We start from the raw sequence: 24,066 nt of genomic DNA, 5'->3' as shown, positions 1-24,066 counted from the left end.
GTGTCACATGGGAAGTGATATGACTGTCGTTGATTCGTGTTATTAAATTCCTACACAACCGTACTGAGCTACTGTAGACCCATAAGGTGGCAACCACTTTTCAATTATTTCTAGAGGTAACACCTCTCAGCGGGAAGTGTGGAAGTCTGTGGTAGCTCACTTGGTGGCCCATTCCGTCTCTCCGAGCAATCTGCCCAGCTGGGCAGAGGGTTAGGACATAACCACAATGCCTCCTTGTTGTTTAGTAACATTTATTCTTTCTCGTTCCGATGACAAAACGAAACCATAAGAAAAACTAAAATAACTTAATCGATATTCTTGGTTCTTTCGGTAAAGTCACGTAGAATGGAAATAATAAAATAATACAAATATAAAACAATAAAAATTATCACGACGTTTCGACTGCAACACAAGCAATCATCATCAGGTGTGAAATCCACAGCAAAATAATACAAATATAAAAAAAGAAATTTGTATATTATTTTATTATTTCCCTTCTACGTGACTTTACCGAAAGAACCAAGAATATGAATCCCTGCAGTCACGAAAGCTTTAAATCAAAACTTCATCGATACCGAGGCTCCCACAAAGGCCATGCGGGAGGGCGTGTGGCATAGTTCGGTGCCAGCTATCATAGAGTGCGGACGTGTCGCTACAGTTCTCTGCGGTGAGTACAATGCCTTTAAAAAAACAACGGCGCTACGCCTCTCGAAATAAAATGAACGCTGAGCCTTTTGCGTCTGCACCTTGCAGACGTCTCCGAACGGGAAAGGGTTAAGATACCTTAGTTTTCTTCCCTGAATCTTGTGCTGAGTGTGGGTTAACATGAGATTGGTTGCTTGTTGCCATATTCAATACCGATCAATTACTCAATTGGGATTACACATCGCAATCATCGCATCACCCCCGCCCCCTAGTGGTAGACTAATGCCCGCTTGCAAGCCGGATGCTAAGCCACCTTGTACCCAGGGGGACAGCTGCCACTAAGGTGTTACCCTTTGGAGTTGTGATGTATAAGCACTCTGAGAAAGACCCAGTGAATAGGGGAGCTTTTGCAAAAGCAAATCATCGTCATTATTAAATAATTGTTGGCAACGCCACAGTAGAACGTCACGTTAAGGGTCACATGGTGTGTCATGTGACCCCAACGATTGTGTAATAAACATTATTGCAAATAACAATAGGTTTTTTTTCCCCTTTCTGGCACTAAAACAGGTGTTAAGATGTTCACACACCGAATAGATTCCTTTTGCAAGGCATCAAGTCTGCATTAACCAGACGTATTTGTGGCAAAACATGCAAAAAAAAACATGCTCTGATAATGCATAAACCTATTCTTATTTTTGATATCGGAAGAGGTTCCATACACAATTGCTACTTCGATCAAATTTAAAGCCTTTGGCCCCATACACTTTGCTGCACCCTGGATTTGGCTGCCGGTTGATTTATTAACGGCCGATTAAATGTTCTCAAGTTCAACCTCGTGAATAGAGAGGAACGTTACCTGGCACCGTTGTGATGTAACGTAGGCGAGTCTCGGGTGTCCATTGTTTTAAGTGTCCCAGTGTGAATCCATACGGATACAGAGCGAGCCATTTGTTAAAGACCCCACTGATTTCTAATAGCCCTCTTAATTTCTTCTGAACAGGTGATCGAATATCGAGAAAGCGATGGTTCTGTATCTTACAGGAGGAGGAGATGAGTGCTAAAAGACGTAATAAGTTGCAATGACATTGGTGGGAGACAGAGGGTTTGAAATAAAATGTAGTTTCCTAATTCCTATATGATTTCTCCCGATTATGTTTTAGTGGTGTACATAAAAGTGGGGGGGTTTGTCAGCTGGAATGAAGTCAAGCGCGCACTACCTGCTGTGACAATATGGTACAGAAACATGGTCCTTGAAGAATATTGACGAGTGCGCAAGAAAGCGAGAAAATCTTTACTTGGAATTATACTCAGAGACGGAAAGAGGAGCACGTGGATTAGAAAACATCGTGGGTTCAAGACTTAATTCTACATATATATTAAAAAGGGAAATGTGTGAATGTGTGTCTGTTAGAAATGTTTAGCATACTTCCCAACATGCATAAAACTTGAAATTTGGCGTGTGGGTAGTTTCCAGACTGTACACAATGCAAAAAGTAAAAACATTGACTTTTGTATTTTGGGGGGGGGGGGGGCAGAATAATGGATGTAATATATTGCACGCCAAGTGAGTGGTGACGTCACGTCTGTGATGTCACCCGCATGCGGCAGCGTCACGCAGTGTGCCTGCTGACGTCACACACCCCCCCCAACCCTCCACTTAGGCCGTGTATTAATCCAAGACAAGAATCCAAGTCCCGGGCGAAGCCAGGTCGTAACGCTAGTTTGAAATAAAATAAATTGGGTTTGAGCAGGCCACCTCATAAGAAGGGATGATGGACCGATTGTAACGAATGATAACAAACTGACAGCCAAGGAATGGAACGCATCCGAGAGGACGTCAACTGGGAGATGGAGCCATGTCATCAGCTTGTGTGTAGCTGCTATGTAAATCATTACACAGCAGGAATATCAGAGAAGGTGACAACTTCGGGAGACCTTCATCCAACAGTGGTTTGGTCATGGCTGACATTGATGATGCTCTAAGAATTAATCGCCCTGTAATATAAATCTCCCAGCTGGTCACGTGGGCTTCAGGGCTCAGCACAGAGCAATGACCTCGATGTTAAAAAGAGAAAAACGAGAGTCATTCGGGCACGTGAGTCAAATGGCGGTGGTGCACGTGCGTGCGTGTGGACGGACGGACGCAGGAACTGTGTGACCTCCGGCACGCGTACGGGAAGCAGAGGAAGGCGCAGGCGGACGTGGCGGCGGAGCTGGCTCACGCTCAGCGCCGGGCGGAGCAGAGCGAAGCCGAGGTCAAGAAACTGCGGCAACGCGTGGACGAGCTGAAGAGGGAGGCAGCGCGCGCAGAGGATGAGGTGAGGGGGCATCAGCCGCGACGCACTTTGCGCACGAGCGATCTTCAGAAAAACGTTTGTGTTGACGTGGCTCGGAGGTCAGAGGGCCGGGGAGGCACCGTTGAGACGTTGGTTTTCGAATCTCGGCAGCAGCTGTTGGTTAAACCGTTGCTTTATTAAACCTTTCCCGTTCCGAGATGACTGCAAGTTACCGGGTGGTGTCCCGCTCAGCGTTATTTTTATTTAGAGAGGCATAGCACCGTTGTTTTTAAAGACGTTGTACTAACCGCAGAGAAATGTAGCGACACGACCGCAACTCTATGATAGCTGGCGCTAAACTGTGCTACACGGCCTCCCAGATGGCCTTGTGGGACCCTCGGTACGGACAAAGTTAGTGTTTCCCAAGTAGCTGCCCTGGAAATTATCTGAATCTTCCCATCAGTTGCCACTCAAGACAATGCATTTACCTGCACTTCTCTCCTTCTTCTTGGATTGTGAGATATTATTCTTCCCGTGACATGTCCCAGCTTTTTTAATATCTTGGAGATGGCGACCCTGTGAGTGGATGGTCTCAGTTCTGTCACAAAATGGATGCACACAAAATACTGTCATAGTATAAAAAAAGAAACCATACATTTGATTGCGCACTTAATTCGGTTGACATTCTAGCTCTGAGAATTTGAAATATGGGATTGACCGTCACGCGGCGCACATCACTCTTATATGCCGAACGTGTTGGAAAATGCTGCCCTCTTACGCTGTACCGCAGCGGTAGCAGCTGTGGTGTCCGTATCCACGGGTCGTTCTCGAGCACGAAGGGTTGCACTTCTCTGCGAGACTTCTAAGTGGATACTTGGTCTCACGATGTGACACTGATAGCATAATGGGGATAAAGTTGGTGGAGAATAACAAGAAAGGGTGTTTGTGTGGCCGCCAGCATGCGCTGCCAGTAGTGCAAGCAGACCCACAACGCTGCTTTCTTCTTTACATGCAGGCAGCAGGAAAGTCATTACTTTCAAAATTATAATGGAAAAGAGAGAAAAAAATAAGTTCTATCCTCTTTGCCTGTAAAAGATTGCACTTTTATACTCGTCTGCACCAATATTCGCATGGAAGGATGAGAGCACGAAGGTCAATTTGTTGCAGTTAATATGACAACCGCAATGGCTTTTTGGGAAAATCCGAGGTGAGTTTTATGGGCATTTATGTCAAATAAATAGTCATGAATGTCGTGAACTGAATGCTCATTTCTAATTTTACTTCAACACTTTTCTCCCATGCCAAATCGCGTCTATTACTTCATGAAATCTACCAACGCCACCGTCACACTATCGTGATCTTCATCATCACCATAGTCATCGTTGTCTTTGACCAACGACCCGCTCGCAGCAGATAAACTTGAATCGTTCTAAAAGTTTTTTTTTTACTCGGTCACAAATAAACATTATTACAAAGTCATCCTCTATCAAAAAGATAAAACTAAAAGTTATGTTTTGGCTCTAGAGCTCAAAAGGTACTTGCCCCAGGGCTTGTCAAAGCCACCCATTGCAAACCTGGCACTGGTGTCTACGCTGCAAATATAACACTGCCTGTGTGTACATGTGCAGTGACATCAAGGATGTCACTGTGTGATGTTCCTACTCATATTCTTAGGTTTTTTCGGTAAAGTCACGTAGGTAAAAATTTAAAATTAAAATTAATAAAAGTAAAATAAAAATCACGACGTTTCGGAGGCAACACAAGCTTCCGTCTTCAGATGGAACCGTCACAGCACGATAGCTGTATCAAGTGAGAGAAATTCCAAGAAAACAGTCCTTGTATATATACTGGTTGAGGGTGGGAGGAGCCAAGGTAGGCCCTGAATATTATTTTTGTGAGGTTCGGTGCGGCTGAAGCACGCTGTTAGGTATGAGCCTTTGTTGTGTAAACTAGGTGCAGATGATGTAAAGGTGCGTGTAAATGGGACTGAGCCTTTTATTATGTAGAGGTGGTGCAGCTGAAATCGCTGCCAGGAAATGAGTCTTTGTTGTGTAGAATGGTTGATTGAGCCTTTTTTGTTATGTATAGGTGGTACGGCTGAAATCGCTGCCAGCAATGCTCCAAATATGTGTAGTTAAATCTTTTTTGCATGGTTAATAACATCTTTCCAATGATTACTAAGTTTGTACCCATCATCACGGTTGAAATTATGTCTGCGTTTGTATATTTGGATGGGCTCGTGTACAAACCTTTGATGGTAGCCAGGAGGCTTGCAGAGCACCTTGGTCTCAGAAAAGACAATTTCATGAGAGCCCACAGCGTTGTAGCAATGATCGGCAACGGCGGAAGAATCAGTTTTGCCGTGTTTCAGATCTGACTTGTGCTCGCGGACACGATCAGAGATATGACGTTTCGTTTCTCCAATGTAGCAATCACCACAACTGCAACTCAGTTTGTAGACTCCAGGGTATTGTAAGTCAGGAATGACATCTTTCACAGATGGAATTAGATCACGGGTTTTATGTACTGTACTGAATCGGACTTGGATCTTATGTTAGTTTAGAATTTTGAAGATCTTTTTGGTCACGCCTGCTATGTATGGCAACGTGATAGTTTTGATCGGAGTTTCATGTGGCTGTTTCTGTATGGTGGGAGAAACAGCTTGGCGGATGGTGCGGTCAGAGTATCTGTTCATCCTGAGGGCCCGATGTACATGTCTTAATTCACTGGCCAGGTGGTGTTGGTCAGAAATGCCATGAGCTCTGTGGTATAGCGTTTTGATGAGAGAATTCTTTTGAGATGGGTGGTGGTGGGAATCAGGTTTCAAGTAGGAATTTGTGTGGGTGGCTTTCCTGTAGACAGAATGTCCCAAGGATCTGTCAGGTCTCCTCTCAAACATAATATCTAAGAATGGTAGTTTACCATCTTTCTCCACTTCCATGGTGAATCTGATGGATGGGTGTCTGGAATTGATGTGGTCCAAGAAGTGGTTCAATGCTGGGAGGCCATGTGGCCAAATAACGAAAGTGGCATCCACATACCTTTTCCACAGGGAAGGACGCAGGGTGGATGTCTGGATGGTGTCTGATTCAAACTTTTCCATGAACATGTTGGCTATCACTGGTGACAAGGGGGAGCCCATAGGGGTACCCTCATTCTGTTTGTAAAAGGTGCCATTCCAGGTAAAATAAGTGTTGGTGTTCCTACGTCGCGGACAGTACCGGGTGGGTTGCTGTGTGAGGCCAGCTCTAGCACAGCACGGCGTGCGATGCACCGTCATCGCGTACACCCCATAGGCAGGTGTAGTACCAGCCCTAGCGGGGCTTGGTGAGCGCTGGGATAGCGCGGGCACTACACATGGCGTGTAGAGCGGGCTCCCACTAGGGGGAGTGGGAGAGTGTCGGCCCACGGGCAGGGTTGCCCCGGGCCATGGCACTCTGTTTGACCCCATAGCCACGTGATCTGGAGTGTCCACAGAGAAGGCCCCAGGTGGAGGGGCTAGGGGGTGATCACGTGTACAGGGAGAGCTCTCGAGAGGGATCGAGAGGGAGCTAGAAGGCTCCAGAAGGCGGGCGAGGCCGAGGGCGGAGTGGCCCCGACCGGGAGGATATAAGGTGGGTCCCTGAGAGGGACCGGGGTCGCTGCATTCTACAAGCTGAAGCTCTACGGCTACAAGCTGTAAACTCTACGTCCTACAAGCTGGAAGCTCTACGTCTACAAGCTGGAAGCTCTACGTCCTACAAGCTGGATGCTCTACGTCTACAAGCTGGAAGCTCTACGTCCTACAAGCTGAAGCTCTATGTCTACAAGCTGGAAGCTCTATGTCTACAAGCTGGAAGCTCTACGTCCTACAAGCTGAAGCTCTACGGCTACAAGCTGGAAGCTCTACGTCTACAAGCTGGAAGCTCTACGTCCTACAAGCTGAAGCTCTACGTCTACAAGCTGGAAGCTCTACGTCCTACAAGCTGGAAGCTCTACGTCTACAAGCTGGAAGCTCTACAGGCATCAACACGTGGCCGGGACCCGAGTGAGAGTCAGACCCTTCGTAGCTGTAACTCCTCCGTATAGGGTAGTTAGCTGGGTGGTCACCACCCTAGGCTGTATCTGGTAAAGGGGCAGCTACCCCTTTGTGTTAACGTCTTGATGTTACAATAAATGTGTAGCCTCTAAAGAGAAACGTCTGCGACTCAGTTGGACTCACTACTCCATACGAACATCTCTATTGACCCATGCATTCACTTGACTCGGAATGCATTTCCTTCGCACGACGCGTCAAGTTTTATTTTTACCTGCACGCTAGCGGGACGGTCTTCTGGTGCACCGCTACGGAGGGACACGTGCCGTAAACCCCGGAGGGTGACCTTGTCTGAAAGTGGGGCACGACATGGTGAATGTTAAATAAACTCTTAACAATGTTAAACGCTCAACAAGATTACCAAAGATGCGATCTCCTTTTGGCTATCGTGCATTCTGCTTTTAGCTCTCACCCACTCTGTGTATGAGGGAAGTCTGTGATGCCCATCGCTTAATTTGCACAAGAAGGATTCAGAAGGGGGGTGCTTGGGGCTTCAGTAGGGCGAACTGCCCACTCCAGCCCCGCCGACGCTACTTTGCCGCTCGTTGTGTGTCTGGGTCTAGAGCAGTGGTTCTTAACCTTCACTGCAGCCTTGCACCCCTTTGGTTCTCGATCGTTCAAAAAAGTAGAAAGTTCATAAATAAAATAATAAAAATAAAACATAATAAAATAATTCTCACGACGTTTCGGCCACAACGCAAGCAGCCGTCCTCAGGTGAAGAACAGGTCTGTCGAGAAGACCTGTCGAGAAGACCTGTTCTTCACCTGACGAGAAGACCTGTTCTTCACCTGATGACGGCTGCTTGCATTGTGGCCGAAACGTCGTGAGAATTATTTTATAATGTTTTATTTTTATTATTTAATTATTTCCATTCTACGTGACTTTACCGAATGAACCAAGAAGATGAATCCCTGCAGTCACGAAAGCTTTAAATCGAAAGTTAATAAATACATAGTGAGTTTGATGAAGCAAAGTATTTGTACTTACGTGCCGGTGCTTAATTTGCGTTTCGATTATTTACCTTCTAAAACAAAATCTGGCCATGTCTCGCACCCCCAGAAAGGGCATCTCGCACCCCTAGGGGGTGGCGTGCGCCTCAGATTAAGAGGAACCACCGCTCTCGACGTATGACCGAATCACCACAGTTGTCTGTTTGAGCTGAAACATTCTCATGCAGGTTTCATCATGTGCTTGTGCATCGACTCGGTCATGCTCACAAACCTGACCACGCTGAAGTACGACGAGCTCCCTTCAACTCAACTAAACAAAAAAACGATGTTATATTTTAGCAGGTAAAGCCCACTGAGCTACGTAGCTCTTTATCAGAAGCAACCTGGTCACTGCTGATAGCTCAACACAGTGGCTTAACGTTTGTAACTTTATAGCAGCCATAGCATGTTTATATATGTGGAGGGAAAACTGGAGGACCAGGATTAAATAATCTACGCGACTACGTGGTGAACATGCAAACTCCAAATACACAGGCGTGGGGTCGGGATCGAACCCACGACCTCCCGTATACCAGGCGATGTAGTTAACATCTCGCCACCGTGGCGACTAACCGCACACCCCTTCTCTCAACAGCTGGATGAGTCCCAGAACCAGGTTCGCCGGCTACAGCGCTCGCTCGACGAACAGGTGGAGACCAGCGAGAACCTGCAGGTGCAACTAGAGCATCTTCAAACACGGTACAGAGCACAACACTTAACTCCTTCTTGTTCTGAGACGTCTGAAAGTTGCAGGGTGGGTGGGTCCCGTTCACCGCTGAATCTCAGAACGCGCAAGCGGTTAGCGTTAATTTTATTTAGAGAGGCGTAGCGCCGTGGAGAACCATAGCGACACGACCGCAACTCTACGATAGCCGGCGCCAAACTGTGCCACACGCCCTCCCACACGACCTTGTGGGAGCCTATGTAGTGATAAAATAATTGTTTTTCTCCTCCGAAATCTCCTCCGAAATCTATACACGTACGTCAACGGAATGGGAAATGGTTGATCAAGGTGCGATGCATTAGGAAGCCTCAAGGAGGCTTTTAAAGACTCTTTCAGGAAGGTCCTGCCTTTGGATGTTTGGCCAATTTCATTGCAGAGCGTTTGACACATGGGAAGGAAGCCAGACTCATCGGCATCATCAGCAGTCATAATCAATTCACTTCTGGAATGAAGGCTACCCAAATGGCCTCTCAAATTTAAACGGGAATAAAATCAATTATGATTATGGATATTTTGAAGTGAAGAAGGAAGCGCTGATAATGCATGTCTCACCATGAAGAAACACTATGCATGTGAGGGGGTAATGCTCAAATTCCATAAAAAATAGATTTAAGAATCCATTGCTGTACAGCCATCATCTGGCTACCTCACAACCCAAGTCTACGACACCTGGTATTCCCATTGAGTCTGCCATCCAAGTACTAACCGGGCGTAGCTGCCAAGATCTGACGATATTGGGCACATTCTTAGGCAAATTACGTAATATAAACATACCAAACCTTGATACCCATCAATAATCACCCTCTGTAGTTATACTATATATATGATCAATTAATGTTATTCATTTACCCAAGAGAGCCTAGCAGATGTTTAAACCCATTTTTCAGAGAAGTCCTGCTCAGGACATTTTGGCCAATTCCTTTGGGGGCATTTTTGCACAAGAGTTCCCACACAGATGCCGTACGTGAATCGGCTACCAACTTGCCATGCTGCTTTTCACTGACACCCCCCCCCCCGTCCCTGCAGCCCTTGCGTGGGTGGACGATGCTTCACAGGACCGTCTTCGGTGCACCGCACCAACTGCCGCAGTTGGAAGGCGTGTGCCACCGTGCTGAGCCAGAGTTGGGCAGCAGCCTGAGGCTGGGGTCTCGCTTATTTTTTTTTTCCTCCCTCTCGATGCGTTTCATATCTCACCATGTGCCACATGCACAAGATAAATGGCATACGCGTTCAGTCGGCAAATGCCACAACTCCATCAGCAGCATACGGAGTCCAGGCTTATTCACATTCAAGCAACAAAGTCGTACCGCATCTCAACATCCCCAGTGTAATGGATGCAATTGAGAATTACGGAGCTGCGTGTGAATTCTAATGCGGAGTTAATGTTGTGGATGAATATGCCATGGTGATATCGTTTTCTTCACGGCATTTTGTTCGCAACTGTCTGTTTATTTATTTATATGTTCGCTAGTTTATTCATTCTTTGTTTAGTTTACAAATTGATTTGTGCAAATGGGCAAAAACGTCATCGGTTGTTGAGTTTCGCAATCGGGAAAAAAACAAGATTGAAGTGTAGATGGAAATCGCATAAAATAAAGCCATGTAAAATAATGTGTGCCATTCCAATGCCATTTTCCCATTTGGCCCACTGCTGCAACGCATCTGCAAGAGTCGAGAGTGTGTGTTATTCCATAGTGTGCTCGGCTCTTGCATTTGCAAGCTGTGTGGGGACGTGAATTCCTCTGATGCAGAATGAGAATGTGGGATGAAGAACAAAAGGTTCAGAATGGCCCCTTAATGAAACGTTGACTTGCTATTTTTTTAATTCACAGCAGGCACGCAAACAACAAGGCGGGGGAGCGTAATGCCAGCATCAGTACTCTGGGCCAATACGTTCTGACATTCGTTTTAAAAGCCCCATTGGGGTGTGTTATTGTGGACGTGGGTGGTGACCTGTCATCCCCATCTCAGCTCTTCGTGTGTCTTCAGCCCCATTTTCCAATTAAAAGCTTTTGTGCTCCCTAACTACAGCCCTTGCCGCCGGTACCAAAATACCGAAGACGCCACTCTTGCGGATGACACTGGCTTCAATCGCTGGCTCGAGTGATGACTGAGACGGCGTGCGGTCCACTTCCCCACCACTTACCACACCGGCAAAGAGCTTTCGTGTACACGCTGCACTGAGTGATGCGGACTGCACACCACTCGTCTTGCAATATTGTTTTTTGGCAGAATGCCTTGGTTTGTCTTTCTGACCTTTGAGCATTTTTGCCAGCGCGCTAACTATCCGAGCAGTTAGTTAACAGCCATTTGATTTGGTTTGCAATATTTCATGATGGTATAATGTTGTCCAGGGGCAGATACTTGATTTAAAATAGTTATTATTCATTGAAATGGAGTGGAAAGATCTTAGTCGATTGTTGATGGGCAGAAAGGAAAAGGTGAATATGTAGATTGCAGTAAATATTCGTTTACATTGTACAAAAAAAAAATCCCCCATCTAGCCAAACAGACTGTTGGGGCAAGTGCTGTTAGTGAGCACCTATGAAGGCCGGCATGGCACACGAGGGGGTGGGTGGCCAACACCACGTCCGGCCGCCTTTGTCTCCCTAGTGGCGATGTTTACACACCGCACCAGGTACTTTTTTTAGGCTGAGTCGACCTAGGGGAGGCCCAGGACCGGTTCAGATAATCGTCACTGGTGTTGGCTGTGAGCGGAAATCGAACCCGGATCGCCAGATTTGTAGTGCAGCTACAATACCGCTACATTGTAAAGTATACATGCACATACAGCATGTGCGCACATACATAAATTAATTGTGCATACATAACATAGAAACATAGCATAGGCATATGTAGCAGATCACATCGATTTTATATTTACATATAAGGGGTGGAACGGTGGTGCAGTGGTTAGCGCACTACGCTATGAACCCTGCAACCTGCTGTCCTGTCCCAGCCTTGACATCATTGGCTTGTGATCTCTGCATTGGTTCTGTGCCATCAGCAACCGACACTAACAAGCAGTGGGTTGACATTGGGGGTTCAAATGAACATTATCTACATATAAGCAGTACATAAGAGTATATATGATAATACGAGAACACATAAACAAATGTGTGCGAAATACAATACCAATTACCACGTAATTATATGATGCTGTACACGATTGTGGGCACCGGAATTGTGGCAAGGTATGCTGGGAGATATGGGGTGGAAGATGTTTCTATCCCGCGTTTGACAGGGAAAGCAAGAGACGTCTCACGTTTGACGGATGCAAAAGCCATGCCACACAGCGCAGAGGGCGAGCAACTTCAGCAGTGAGATATTGATAGGAACAGGCCAAGGTGCATCCCATGCATATGCCCTTCCATGGGCTTTGTGCAACAATGAACAAAATGTAAGGAGAAAATTTGGTAAAATCATACCAATGCAATTGTCGCAACGCCCCTTTCAAAGCATTGATCTTGTTTTATATTTAGAGAGTGCCGGAGCTCGAGGGGGCTTTACATCGTTTTAAAAAGCGGTAACAACAAGAACACAAGAGAGTAATTCAGATGGCAAGGAGGCGTGCAAGGGCCGAGGAATGCGTGGCCACAAGAGAGGGCCCACAGGGGGTCACCAAAGGGCAGAGGAGGGACGGGAAGGAGTGGAGGGGCGAGGGGAGGGAAGAGGAAGGGAACGTAGTTTCACGTCACGTCGTCACGTCTGCTGTGAGTGTACTTAAGTGTCACGGCGAGCATCAGGAACATACATTAGTATTGACGGTCGCGAATTATTGTTGTTAAAAAAAATCTATAATTTGGCCAATTGTTATTGAAAATGTGTCATTCGATTGCCGTAGCAATATAATCGAGTCAATAACCTTGGTACCTTAAATAATTCCTGGCAAACACACGAAATAAATCTTTGCTGATGACAGTGTTGCATGGGATATACAGTACGGTTATTAATAGAGCCTTCAAATCGCTCCTAAACTGTTTCACAACATTTATAACGGCATAATACTTCTTAAATCAATGATCATACACCACAGGCAAGCGTATTATGCAAACACGTCAAACAGAGGCAAGAGGTGTCTGTTCCTGAACCCCTTAAGGCAGTACCGGATTATCCTAGTAGCAAAAGTAGTTAAATATGTAGTAGTAGCTACATATGATGTAGTAGTAGCTACTACTACACGTGTAGTAGCTACGGGCCCCGCACTTTCAAGGGACCTGCGCTAAACGCTTTCAAGCCATCAATTCCGGTTCAGTGATTCTGCATGTGCTCTATTACTATAGTACTATACCGCCTTCAACTTTTATGAACGACTGGGTGTTTAAGGTTAGCGGTTTGTCGTATTATCTGGCTGTATAGCAAATGAAAAAATACAATTACTTTACTAAGCAAGTGAAAAATGTGTGTTTTAATGTTTAAGTGTTGTTTTTTTTTATTTAGGGCCCCTTTATAAAATATGCTACAGGCCCAGCACTAGCTTAATCCGGCACTTGCCTGAAGGGCAATCAAGGCAACAGCCCTATTAATATTATAGGATCTGGTGCCGAATTATGTATTTGGAATATTACAGCTTATTAGTAACAAGCAGCAAGCCTGTAGGCTACGGGGACGTGCGGTCTTCACTGCGAATAATGTAGTCTGCAACCAGTTGTTGATGTATTCATTAGTCGTAGTCTCGGTCTTGTTGAACACAACCTGTGGAATTTAAGTCGGGTCTTGGTCTGTGGATTCCATGCAGTCATTATCTTAAACAGATTTTTTAAAAATTAGTCCTCTGATGTGAGGGGTGTGCGATTGTCCCTTGCCTCCCTCCCCCAATATTATCAGGTCAGCCAATCAATGGACTCATTAGATATTTTGATTCACTTACGACGAATCACACCATACTTTGGTCTTCCTCACTCCTTTGCAGTCTCTAATAACGCTACTAGATTATTGCCTGAGTCTGTGTCTTCACCGAGGTCCATTAATTACGCCTCATCAGTCGGTCACGCTTTGTGCGATGGTGGGTCAGTAGTCGTATCGTAGGCACCGCCACGCTTGGTTTCCATGTGCTCGTTGTCATCATTGACTATAAGTTGAATAAAACGCTTAGTTTGATGAATATCTTCGTTACCAATTTCGTTAAGAATCTAAACCGTGGCTGCAACGTGGCAACGGCGTGTAGGCCAGGGGCGTTGTTGAGTTTAGCGCAAGAACCACCTTTATCCTCCCTTCCACACCTCGCTAAGGTGCCCCAAATGTCTCTCTTTCTCTCTCCCTCTCTCCTTTTTTTACGATCAGTGGAAACAAGAAGATGCTCGGTGTAGTCGGCACTTTGCTTCGTTCATCATTTCGTATTTTTTTTTTACTTTGCTTTATGTAAACCCCCACATCTCGCTCACTCTCTCGCTCACTCTCTCGCTCTCTCTCTCGGTCATTCTCTCGCTCGCTCTTTCTCGTTCTGCACGCAGCCCTTCTCGCAGTCCGACGGCCTCCGACGAGTAGCTCATATCAGCATGCAGAGCTCCCCGTCATCTGCCACCGAGCACACGGCCTCCTCCATCGCCCTCTCTCCCCCGCCTGTGTGGATCAAGCAATGAACTCTGGGAATTCAGATTAGGTCAGGAAAAATTTTCATATAATGCGAGGCCATATTAATGTTTTAAAATATTTATTTAAACTAAAGCTTCTCTCGTTAAAACCATGTTAACCCTAGTGTCCTGAGTGAAATCCCACTGCAGCTAAAAAATTTTTTTTTAAATCCCATGACCGAATTACCCATAACTGGCTGTCTCTCAAATACATTTTAGCCTACCATTGATATGCAGAGCTGCACAGCAAAACACTCAAGGCATTTAAGTGAATCCACGTGGACTTGTATTTACACATTTTACACATTTTCAAGCAAAACTCAAGTACTCGATGTGTTTTATCCACCATCATCATCAGCTATGATCTATCTGCTGCTGCTGCATAGAGACCTCCCCACACTGCCACGGTCCCACATGAGCTGATATCATAGATCCATCTCGGTGGTGGACATCTTGCCCGGTGGTGCTTTTCCTCATTTGGTTGCCATTCTGTCACCGGTCAGCTCTCAGCCCTTCCAGCGATGTTTCCTCTCCAAGTCCACGTTCCTTCACCGTCAATACGATGTCTCTAATGTTTGTTTATTTACTGATACATGTGTTCTTCAAACTCCAAGCATGCATCTGTGCATGTTTTTCATATGCACTTTTCAGATTTTTTTTTACTCAGTACAATATCCATGTTTCTTGACCCACATTTTAAAAGTTGTAACAAACACTGATTACAAAAATACCATTCTTGCAGGCGCATAGCTACGTTACTTTTCATCATAATTTCAAAAGTAATCAAGCGGATAATGTAATGTTTGGATAATATACGGTATTTCAGGTATGTACGTGTACAATTTCTCTTCTGAGCTGCATTGCATTTATCATCCCGCTTATGGTGTGGTCATTGATGCAGCCTCGCGATTGTTACCATGTGAAGTTCAGAAGTTTAGAAGAAGTGTATTTCCCGAGTAGAGCCTATTGAGCTAGGAAGTTATCCTGATAGGAACCTCCTGGTTACACCAGCACACAGGGGATTATTGTGTCCGGGGCTGGGTGGGGAGGCGAGGGTGTGGAGGGGCTGGGTGGAGAGGGTGGGGCTGGGTGGGGAGGGGAGGGGCTGGGTGGGGCTGGGTGGGGGGTGGGGCTGGGTGGGGAGGGGCTGGTCACCCCGTGGTGCCCTTATAAAACTCACAGTCGGGCATATTTGCGGAATACACCACGCCGCCGTTGACCCTGGCTATTGACCGAGCAACCCAAAGTTCCTACCAGCTACCTCCGCAGGAATGTGTTTTTTAAAGAGCGACTCGGTGCTCATCGGTTCATCACAGCACAAACTCTGCACATCGGGCAACTCCTCGTGTCATCGAATGGAATAGACCAAATTCAACACACAGCGATAATGCTCTGTTAGTTTCTTTCAAATGCCACACAAATGAAAGACAGACAAGCAAGGGCAATCAGAGTTTGTGTCACACCAATAATTTTTTTGTCAACAGTTCTTCCAAGCAAAATTACTAATTCCCTCGTCATCATGAACACACCGCTTGTGTTTATAGTAATTCAAGTGTAAACACTCCATGCAACGTGAATGTTTTTTGTTTGTTGTTTATATAGGCTAGGGGCCACTCAACAAATTATTGTAGAACTCATTTAGGCAAAATAATTTTAAGAGGAAGTCAAAATGTTTTTAGAATGTATTATGACAACATATACACAACATATTTATGTTTTACCATTTTAAGCAAAATAACAATCCTTAGCAATGTGCGTATTATTTCACGTGATGAAAAGACGTGTTTTTTTTCATTTTGGAGTAATTCATTCAAATAAAATACAGGCCATCCAGATGAATATTTCCACGCAATATTCATTACTGCAAGGTATACATTTATTTAAATGCATAGGCTTCAACTTAATGGGTCTGATCGGCAATGAGTGATCTCGTAAACCTATAGACCATAACCTCATAGCATGCTGGTGAAGGTGAGCAGGCCCGATTCAACATCGATGAGCTGTAATTATTCTATAGCTTCTCACGTGAAGTCCATGGGGTGAGCATGGATTTTACAAATCCATCTTAAAGAGATCTTCCAATCCTTATGTGCGCTGGCCCCGTTAAAATCCCTCCCTCCCCTTTGTTGACAAATGTGACCATGGGGACGTGGCCACCTGGCATTCTAGAGACATGACTCAGGCACGATCCATTCTTTCTCAATTATTGTAAAAATGGCATCCACTGTGATCTATTATACACACACACATGCTGTGAAACATTGTCTTGCCATTCACTTGTAAAAACCCCACAACAGCAGGACCTTATGTATTGAATTGTTTTCCATCCTCCAAAAATTGCCAGAAGCCAGTTGAATCGGGGTGATGCGGCTGCACATTGGCGAGTTTGCATATTGTGCCATGAACCCAGGAATTGGAGTTCAATTCCCAGCTACGCTCACATCAGTGAAGAGTGATTTATGAGTCTGTCCTTAGCCCCCTATGTAAACACCTACACTGCCTGGCTCGCATGGGGATGTATGGATAAACAAACACCGTGACTGACACAGAATGGGAAAACAGTGGATTGACAGAGGGCTATAAATAATAATACTAATTAATGTAAAATGTTGAAATTACCATTGGGACCTCATTTGCCAGTAAAAAATATGATAATTGGTTTTTTACCCTTTTATCTGGCAACAAAACTGACACCTTTTTTACAAGGAGTCATGTTTGCATAGACCACAATACCTGCAGTCATAATGCAAACAAAAAACATAACTCTGATCATGTATGCACTGTCCTTGAAGTTGATTGGTCCACACCCGAGACAGCTTTCCTTAGAGCCTAGTCTCACATGGTGTTGGACCAGATGACGCCAAAAGGCGCACAACTCAAAGACAATACACCATCAGAGTATGAGAGCTCGGGGTAAGCATTTACACCATTGGGACCTCATTTGCCAGTAAAAAATATGATCATTGGTTTTGCTAACATGACTCCTTGTAAAAAAAGGTGTCAGTTTTGTTGCCAGATAAAAGGGTAAAAAAACAATTATCATGTTGAAATTACTATATAATTTATAACAATGATTCCATACTTAAACCATTTAACTCTACCGAGGATACAGGAAAAACCCGAAATAATATATCTTATTCGAATACAATTTTAACAGTTCTGTAAGCTTATATTGGAATGCCACTGATCGTTCAGGGTCGGTGAGTGTTTTAAAAATACATCATGACAAGAGAGCCATATTCGTAAGTCGAGGCCCAGCTCAACTTCTAACATGGCTCAGGTCAGGCTTGAGCCACTCGGTTACTTCTAGAGACGCATGAACGAGCGGCTCAGCCATGGCTCAGCCCTGGCTCGGCCTCTAACATGGCTCAGGTCAGGCTTGAGCCACTCGGTTACTTCTAGAGACGCATGAACGAGCGGCTCAGCCGTGGCTCAGCTCTGGTTTCACTCATGGACATCCTGAGCGTGGCTGGCACCATGCTCAAGAGCCGGCTCAAGTTGAGCGCATGGCTCCAAGCCGGCTCACTTGAGCCAGAGCCAAGCCTGAACCGAACCGTGACTGAGAATACCGGCTTAAGTGTATGCAGAGAAACTGGGCAGTGAACCCACTCAATTTAAGGGATAATTATAATATGTCCCACCCAGCTCCGTGGCAGTATAAATGGGTACACCATGCTCATTCGATTGGCAGGTTGCGTGTGGTGGAGTAGAGTTGTAGGTACTCCTGCCTCTTCCGAGATGTCTGGTCAGTGTGGAAGAGTAGACCATATACCATGGCTCGCTTGGGTTCTCTAGAGCCCTTTCTGGTGGAGGCCCTTCTGCCGGCAGCGGTGTGACCAAGCAGCACCACATAACTAGTAGGGACGACGGCTCATTCATAAGGCTGGTGATGGAATGGCAAACCAACAGAGTGGAACGCTCTCATGAGGACATTCACTGCAGATATGGTGCAGAGCCGGCCCAGCCACTAAGCGACCCTTGCAATTGCAAAGGGCCCCGTGGCCAGCAGAGGGCCCCCTAGAGTCACTGCTAGCGAGTGGGTGAAAAAAATCATACATCAAAGGGGCCTCCAACCAAATTTTGCTTAGGGCCCCCAAAGGTCTAGGGCCGGTTCAGATATGGTGCAATGATATCAGTTGATGGGCCGGACCGAGACAGATCATGGCTTCGCACGGATGACGATCGCGTGGCGAGGCCATCGTGCAGCAGTGGATAGACCACCGATGACGACGATGATGCCTACCTTTTTCTAGATTTGAAGCTTTCGTGACTGCAAGGATTCATACTCTTAGGTTTTTTCGGTAAAGTCACGTAGGTAAAACATTAAAATTAATAAAAGTAAAATAAAATAAAAATTACGACGTTTCGGAGGCAACACAAGTCTCCGTCATCAGGTGGGACCGTCACATCCAGATTTGCTGCATCAAGTGAGGCAATGATTCCAGATGTAATCCCTTAAAAGCAAGTTGAGGGGGGAGGAGAGGGGGGGGGAGCTCATCAGAATGTGGTAGCCAATGAATGGAACGTATCGGGAGGGAGGGGGCAGGGCTGTGACGGTCCCACCTGATGACGGAGACTTGTGTTGCCTCCGAAACGTCGTGATTTTTATTTTATTTTACTTTTATAAATTTTAATGTTTTACCTACGTTACTTTACCGAAAAAACCTAAGAGTATGCCTACCTTTGCCCGCAAGCTAAATCCAGCAGTGAATAACACCTCCACAAAGCTAGGCGTGAACAGCTCACGAAGTTCTCTTACAATCACTGCACCGCGTGCAGCGTTTGACGAGGAGGGGTTACTTAATTCTCAGTTTAACAGCAGAGATGTGCATGCGTTTTTTAAATCAAGGAATGGAGAGGCAGAGAGTCAGGCTGCCTCAAATCTGTCCAAATGGATCACGCAGAGGCTGTGATAATTTGCGATGGGGGGCAGAGGGGTGGAAATGCCACGTTTCACGGTAATTGCTTAACTTCAGAAATCAGAAAGATGTGGCCACGTGATCAGCGGTTGTGTTTGTTGGGACAGCTCCTGGGGGGGCAAGTCAGCGTGGCGCACAGGACCACTTCCATCAAAACAAAAGCAAATCAAACTGGCATTCCTATCGCACACAGCAATCAAAGTGCAGGCTTGTGCACAAACAGTTTGGCACGTGACATGTCGGTGTGATGGAAAAGGGCAGGTTCAGAACAATGCTGCATCACAAGCAGTTTTGTTTTTTAAATCATTATTATTCGGGAAATTTGATTGATTATAAATGTCAATGCTCACTCGGCCATTAGCGCCTCATCTTTTCTGATGTGCCCGGGTGAAATTACAGCACCCTTGCAGAAATGTAATTTAACAAACGTTTGGCCAGGAAATACGCCGACGACAGATGGCTCGGTGCTCATTAGACACAGCCAATGATCGTAACTCTGCCACACACAATGCCTCGCAGATGGATGAGCCGAACACTGCACTGTTAACAAATTCATAACCAAACATCAACACGCAACTACTGTAAAGATGCTAAAATATTTATTTTAAATGCCAAGTGTCACTTAATTGTTCCCATGTGAGCTTTCGATGGGAAACCTAACTTTTGAAACTTTCATGGCATTTTAATTATTTTCTTACGAAGGTTACGCCTTCCCCCCCCCCTCAAACCACAGTGAGCATGAGGCAGCACTAGTGACCTTGACTGGTATAATTTATCTTAACATGCTGTCGGCACAGCAAGGCACTCAACGCATGGCTGCCGAGATTTGATTTGAGCCCTTTAAATAAATAAATAAAACTTGATGGGGTGAGCAAGTGCAGAGATAATGTACAATTGAGCGTTGCCGCATAATGTTTGCTTGTAATTGTGTGCAAAGTGTGCGCCAAAACGCATTGCACATTGGCTCGCTTGCATGTGGCAATGCCCATGTGGCAACGCTCACTTAAATGTGGCAATGCCCTTGTGGCAACGCCCACTTACATGTGGCAACGCCCACTTAAATTTGGCAACGCCCACTTACATGTGGCACCGCCCACTTGTGTCAATTCCCATGTGGCAACGCCATGTGGCAATGCCCTCAATTACCGTGGAGATTCGTGCCAATGGTCTTTCGCGACGCACAGTGTTGATTTTGCTCACAAAATGAGTGGACGGCGTTATCAAATCAGCAAAGTGTTTGTTCTGTTTTGTCTTGTTCAACGATCACGATAAGTGTATGAAAACGATCAAGCGAAACCTCTAAGGCTAGATCATAAAATGGATGGCCCATGGAAACGTCTCGTGAGGTGAGTGGTGAGGGTGGCCAGGGAAGCCTCTGACAAGAAGATGTGGGTCCCTCTAAATGTCTGTCGGAGCAGAGTCAACTGAAGCCCTCGTTTGTATTTCGTTTGCTGCTCGATTTTTAGTTGGCCTCCCAAACGGTGTTAATTCTGTATTGGAAATTATCTATATATGTATTGAAACATATTCTCTCAGTTCAATAATATTATCTGAGCTAATAACATTCAGTGTGGAGAAATTGCACACCCCTAACACCGACATTTAATAACTCAGACGGTATTAAATGTCTGATTTGAAGCTTTCGTGACTGCAGGAATTACTCTTTGGTTCTTTCGATAAAGTCACGTGTCTGAAAGATACGTGACTTTCCGACAGACCTGTTCTTCACCCGAGGACAGCTGCTTGCGTTGTGGCCGAAACGTCGTGATAATTATTTTATTATTTCCCTATAAACTACTGATTAAATTAACACTGGCAGCAGGCAACATTACACTCAGTGAAGACCACACGTCGCCCTAGCCTACATGCCTGCTGGTTGTTGCTAATAAACTGTACAATAACAAATAAAGAATTTGGTTAATGGCTTCTGCAATATTAACAGAGCCAGTGCCTTCAGTGTGGGGGGGAATGTCACGCTCCTAACAGCAACATTTAATAACTGAGAGCAGATTCAACGTTTGACTGCTTTAGTCGATGAGACTTTGAGGATGGCTCAACGACATCTGCAGACTAAGTCCTGACTAAAAGTCCGCAGGTTGGCATCAACTCGACGAAGACCACGACTACATTTTTTTGTGAACACGCCGATCAAATTAATAGTTGTACACACGGAGATTTCCGCAGAAAGTGCAGCACGTGACTATGCAGGCTGCGTGACCTGCAACCACACATTTGTGGCAAAACAGCGCACAATGGCATCGTTACCTCACCAGCTTACACACCCCCCCGCGGCCCATCCTGGCTCCTCCCCCCTCCCCTTAACCAGTATATAAGGTCGTGTCTCTTAGAGCTCTCTTCACTTGATACAGTAATTTTGCTGTGACAGTTCCACCTGAAGACGGAAGCTTGTGGCCTCCGAAACGTCGTGATTTAATTTAGTAGTTTTTCATTAAAAAATTTTACCTACGTGACTTTACCGAAAAAACAAAAGAGTATGAATCCTTGCAGTCACGAAAAACTACAAATCTGGAATTAATGGCATCGTCGTGTGCTTCTCCCCCATTGGCAGGCTGAGGCGGCAGCAGACGGACTCACTCTTTGGAAAGAAGCGGAGTGGAGGACGCTACGAACCCAGCGAAGGTGGAGCTGCAGGGAGCGAAGAGGATGACGGAAGTTCCAGCTGACGACATGACTTGGAGGAGAGGCGGGTGGGGAGCACGATGATGTTAAATTTCGATTTAAAGCTTTCGTGACTGCAGGGATTCATCTTCTTGGTTCTTTCGGTAAAATCACGTAGAAGGGATGTAATAAAATAATAAAAATAAAACATAAAATATATTATTTTATTGGTTAGATTATTTTATTATGTTTTATTTTATAGAAGGGAAGTAATAAAATAATAAAAATAAAACATAATAAAATAATATAAAATAATATAATATAATAATATTTTATTATGTTTTATTTTTATTATTTTATTACTTCCCTTTTACGTGACTTTACCGAAAGAACCAAGAACACGATAATGTTGTTGGGATATCAAATATTGAATTTTCAATAAAAACTGCAGAAGAAAAATATTAAATAAATGTGGATATCTACATTAAATGATATTATAAACACACTATCCTAAAAATACAGCACCATATTTTAACACTAAAGCAGTCACTGACTCGCAACAACTTGCAATAATAAGTGACAGAGTTAATTTCAGGTAAAATCTATGAAAATGGGGTATGCCTATAGCATAAAATGACATGTGATAGGGTAAATCTGAGATCAGATTTGGAATCGGCACCCTGAAATTAGTCTAAAACAGCTGCAAAAGTCCAGGCCAGAATTTTTTTTTTTTTGTTGACCAGTGTTTTGAACTCAACAACATCAACCAGAAGAACATGATCCAGCAATATGCTGTTAAGCTTAAGTACTCTTTACTTTATTCACAAGGTACAAAACTTGAAATTAGAATTTCCTAGGGCTGCGACGATACAATATTTAGCATATCCCTTCGGGGGCAATGCTAAGATTACAAGTGCTGATCACTACTCTGAAACGTGGCTTTACTGAAGGCCCCCCATTAATGCAGAGCCCCTCTTGTGGGCAGCGCTGTTGCTGCCCTGTTCACAACGAATCTGGAGGACAAACTATGGCATTTGCTGCGAGCATTTGCAACGGGTACACAGCGTCAATTGGATAGTGGCTCACCTCCACCCTTCTATTACGCGCCACTTTTGCATACACACGGAGGGCGAAGCTGATTTAAACGACGTTTCGGCGTGCAGGTTGACCCTTTGGACCAAGCGGCTGGTCCACACACAACTTGACGTGTTAAGTCGTTGCATTTGTTTGCAAAACCTGTCGCATTCCAAACCATTTTTGTATTTTTCTGACGCGTGGCACGTAATCTAAAATACACACTTGTTGGTGTTAATAGCTTTGCAGTCCTACGATACCGCATTTCTAATCTCGCTTCACTGTCAAATTAGTATCGGAAGTTTTTTATTTGCAGGCGTACACCCAGAGAGATAATCTTACAGGGATTATCGTCCAAACACTCCAGATGCACATCACTGTTTATACTTTATAGTTCTGCTAAGTTGTATTTATCACAACTCAGAATAACAATGATGAACATTTAACGACTGTTGAGATTTCTGTTCTCGGATCCCTCAAGAATAAATGTTTCTGTTGCGCACAATCTATATCGTGTGGTGTGCTTATTGCTTCCATAAAAAAGCATTAAAAAGTCCTGACACAATCATTACAATCTATCCATTCGCTATCATGGTACACCTTGTTTGAAAACATTTAATGTGCAAGATACAACGTATCATGTTGCAATCTCTCCATAAAGACAAAAACAGTTTGTATCGATTGGTTTGAATGTGCTGCCATGTATATTGAGTTAAATGATGCTTGTCAACGATATTATATGGTCACCATAAAAAAACCCAGGTTGCATGGCAGCAGAGATCTCAATAAGCAAGGTGATGAGGAAATCTGGGCCATCCAATTATTTAAGTAAATCGATTACTCTACCGATTGTCAGTTGGATTACCCGACTAACCAGATATCAAAAAATTAATTAGGGGGGAAATGTTTACCTCTTGTGCCAGGTGTGCCTCTGGATGGGAGGTAATGGGGGGCGGTGGCAAGACTTCATTTGTCATCGCGAGCCGTGCTAGGCATGGCTGCTTAGGGCAGCCCCCATATTTAAAAGGAGCCCAACTCATCGAACGTAAAAAAAAATGTTCGTCGATTCATTCAACTCAAGTTGTGAGTTCGAATCTCGGACAGGGTTGAGTCGGCCCATCGTCTCTTGCAAGTTGGTGGGGCAGTGGTTTGCACGAGTTTGTGTTCA

The 24,066-nt window shown here is 44.9% G+C and overlaps 1 protein-coding gene across 1 annotated transcript in view; it reads left to right on the top strand.

The window, feature by feature from the left end:
• The window catches only part of LOC133350765 (coiled-coil domain-containing protein 102A-like), an 81,073-nt gene extending 59,080 nt beyond the window's left edge, over positions 1-21,993 (top strand). Inside the window, exons 8-10 of the mRNA XM_061565486.1 lie at positions 2,796-2,966; positions 8,585-8,688; positions 21,775-21,993. Coding sequence (XP_061421470.1) covers positions 2,796-2,966; positions 8,585-8,688; positions 21,775-21,889 — 390 coding nt within the window. The 3' untranslated portion in view covers positions 21,890-21,993. The remainder of the gene's footprint in view (positions 1-2,795; positions 2,967-8,584; positions 8,689-21,774) is intronic.
• The last annotated feature ends 2,073 nt before the right edge of the window (positions 21,994-24,066 follow it).

Source organism: Lethenteron reissneri, chromosome 35, assembly GCF_015708825.2.
Source record: "Lethenteron reissneri isolate LAM-NWPU_2019-01 chromosome 35, ASM1570882v1, whole genome shotgun sequence".
In the NCBI taxonomy this organism is placed as follows: Eukaryota; Metazoa; Chordata; class Hyperoartia; order Petromyzontiformes; family Petromyzontidae; genus Lethenteron; species Lethenteron reissneri.
This window is presented reverse-complemented; position numbering and strand designations above follow the sequence as displayed.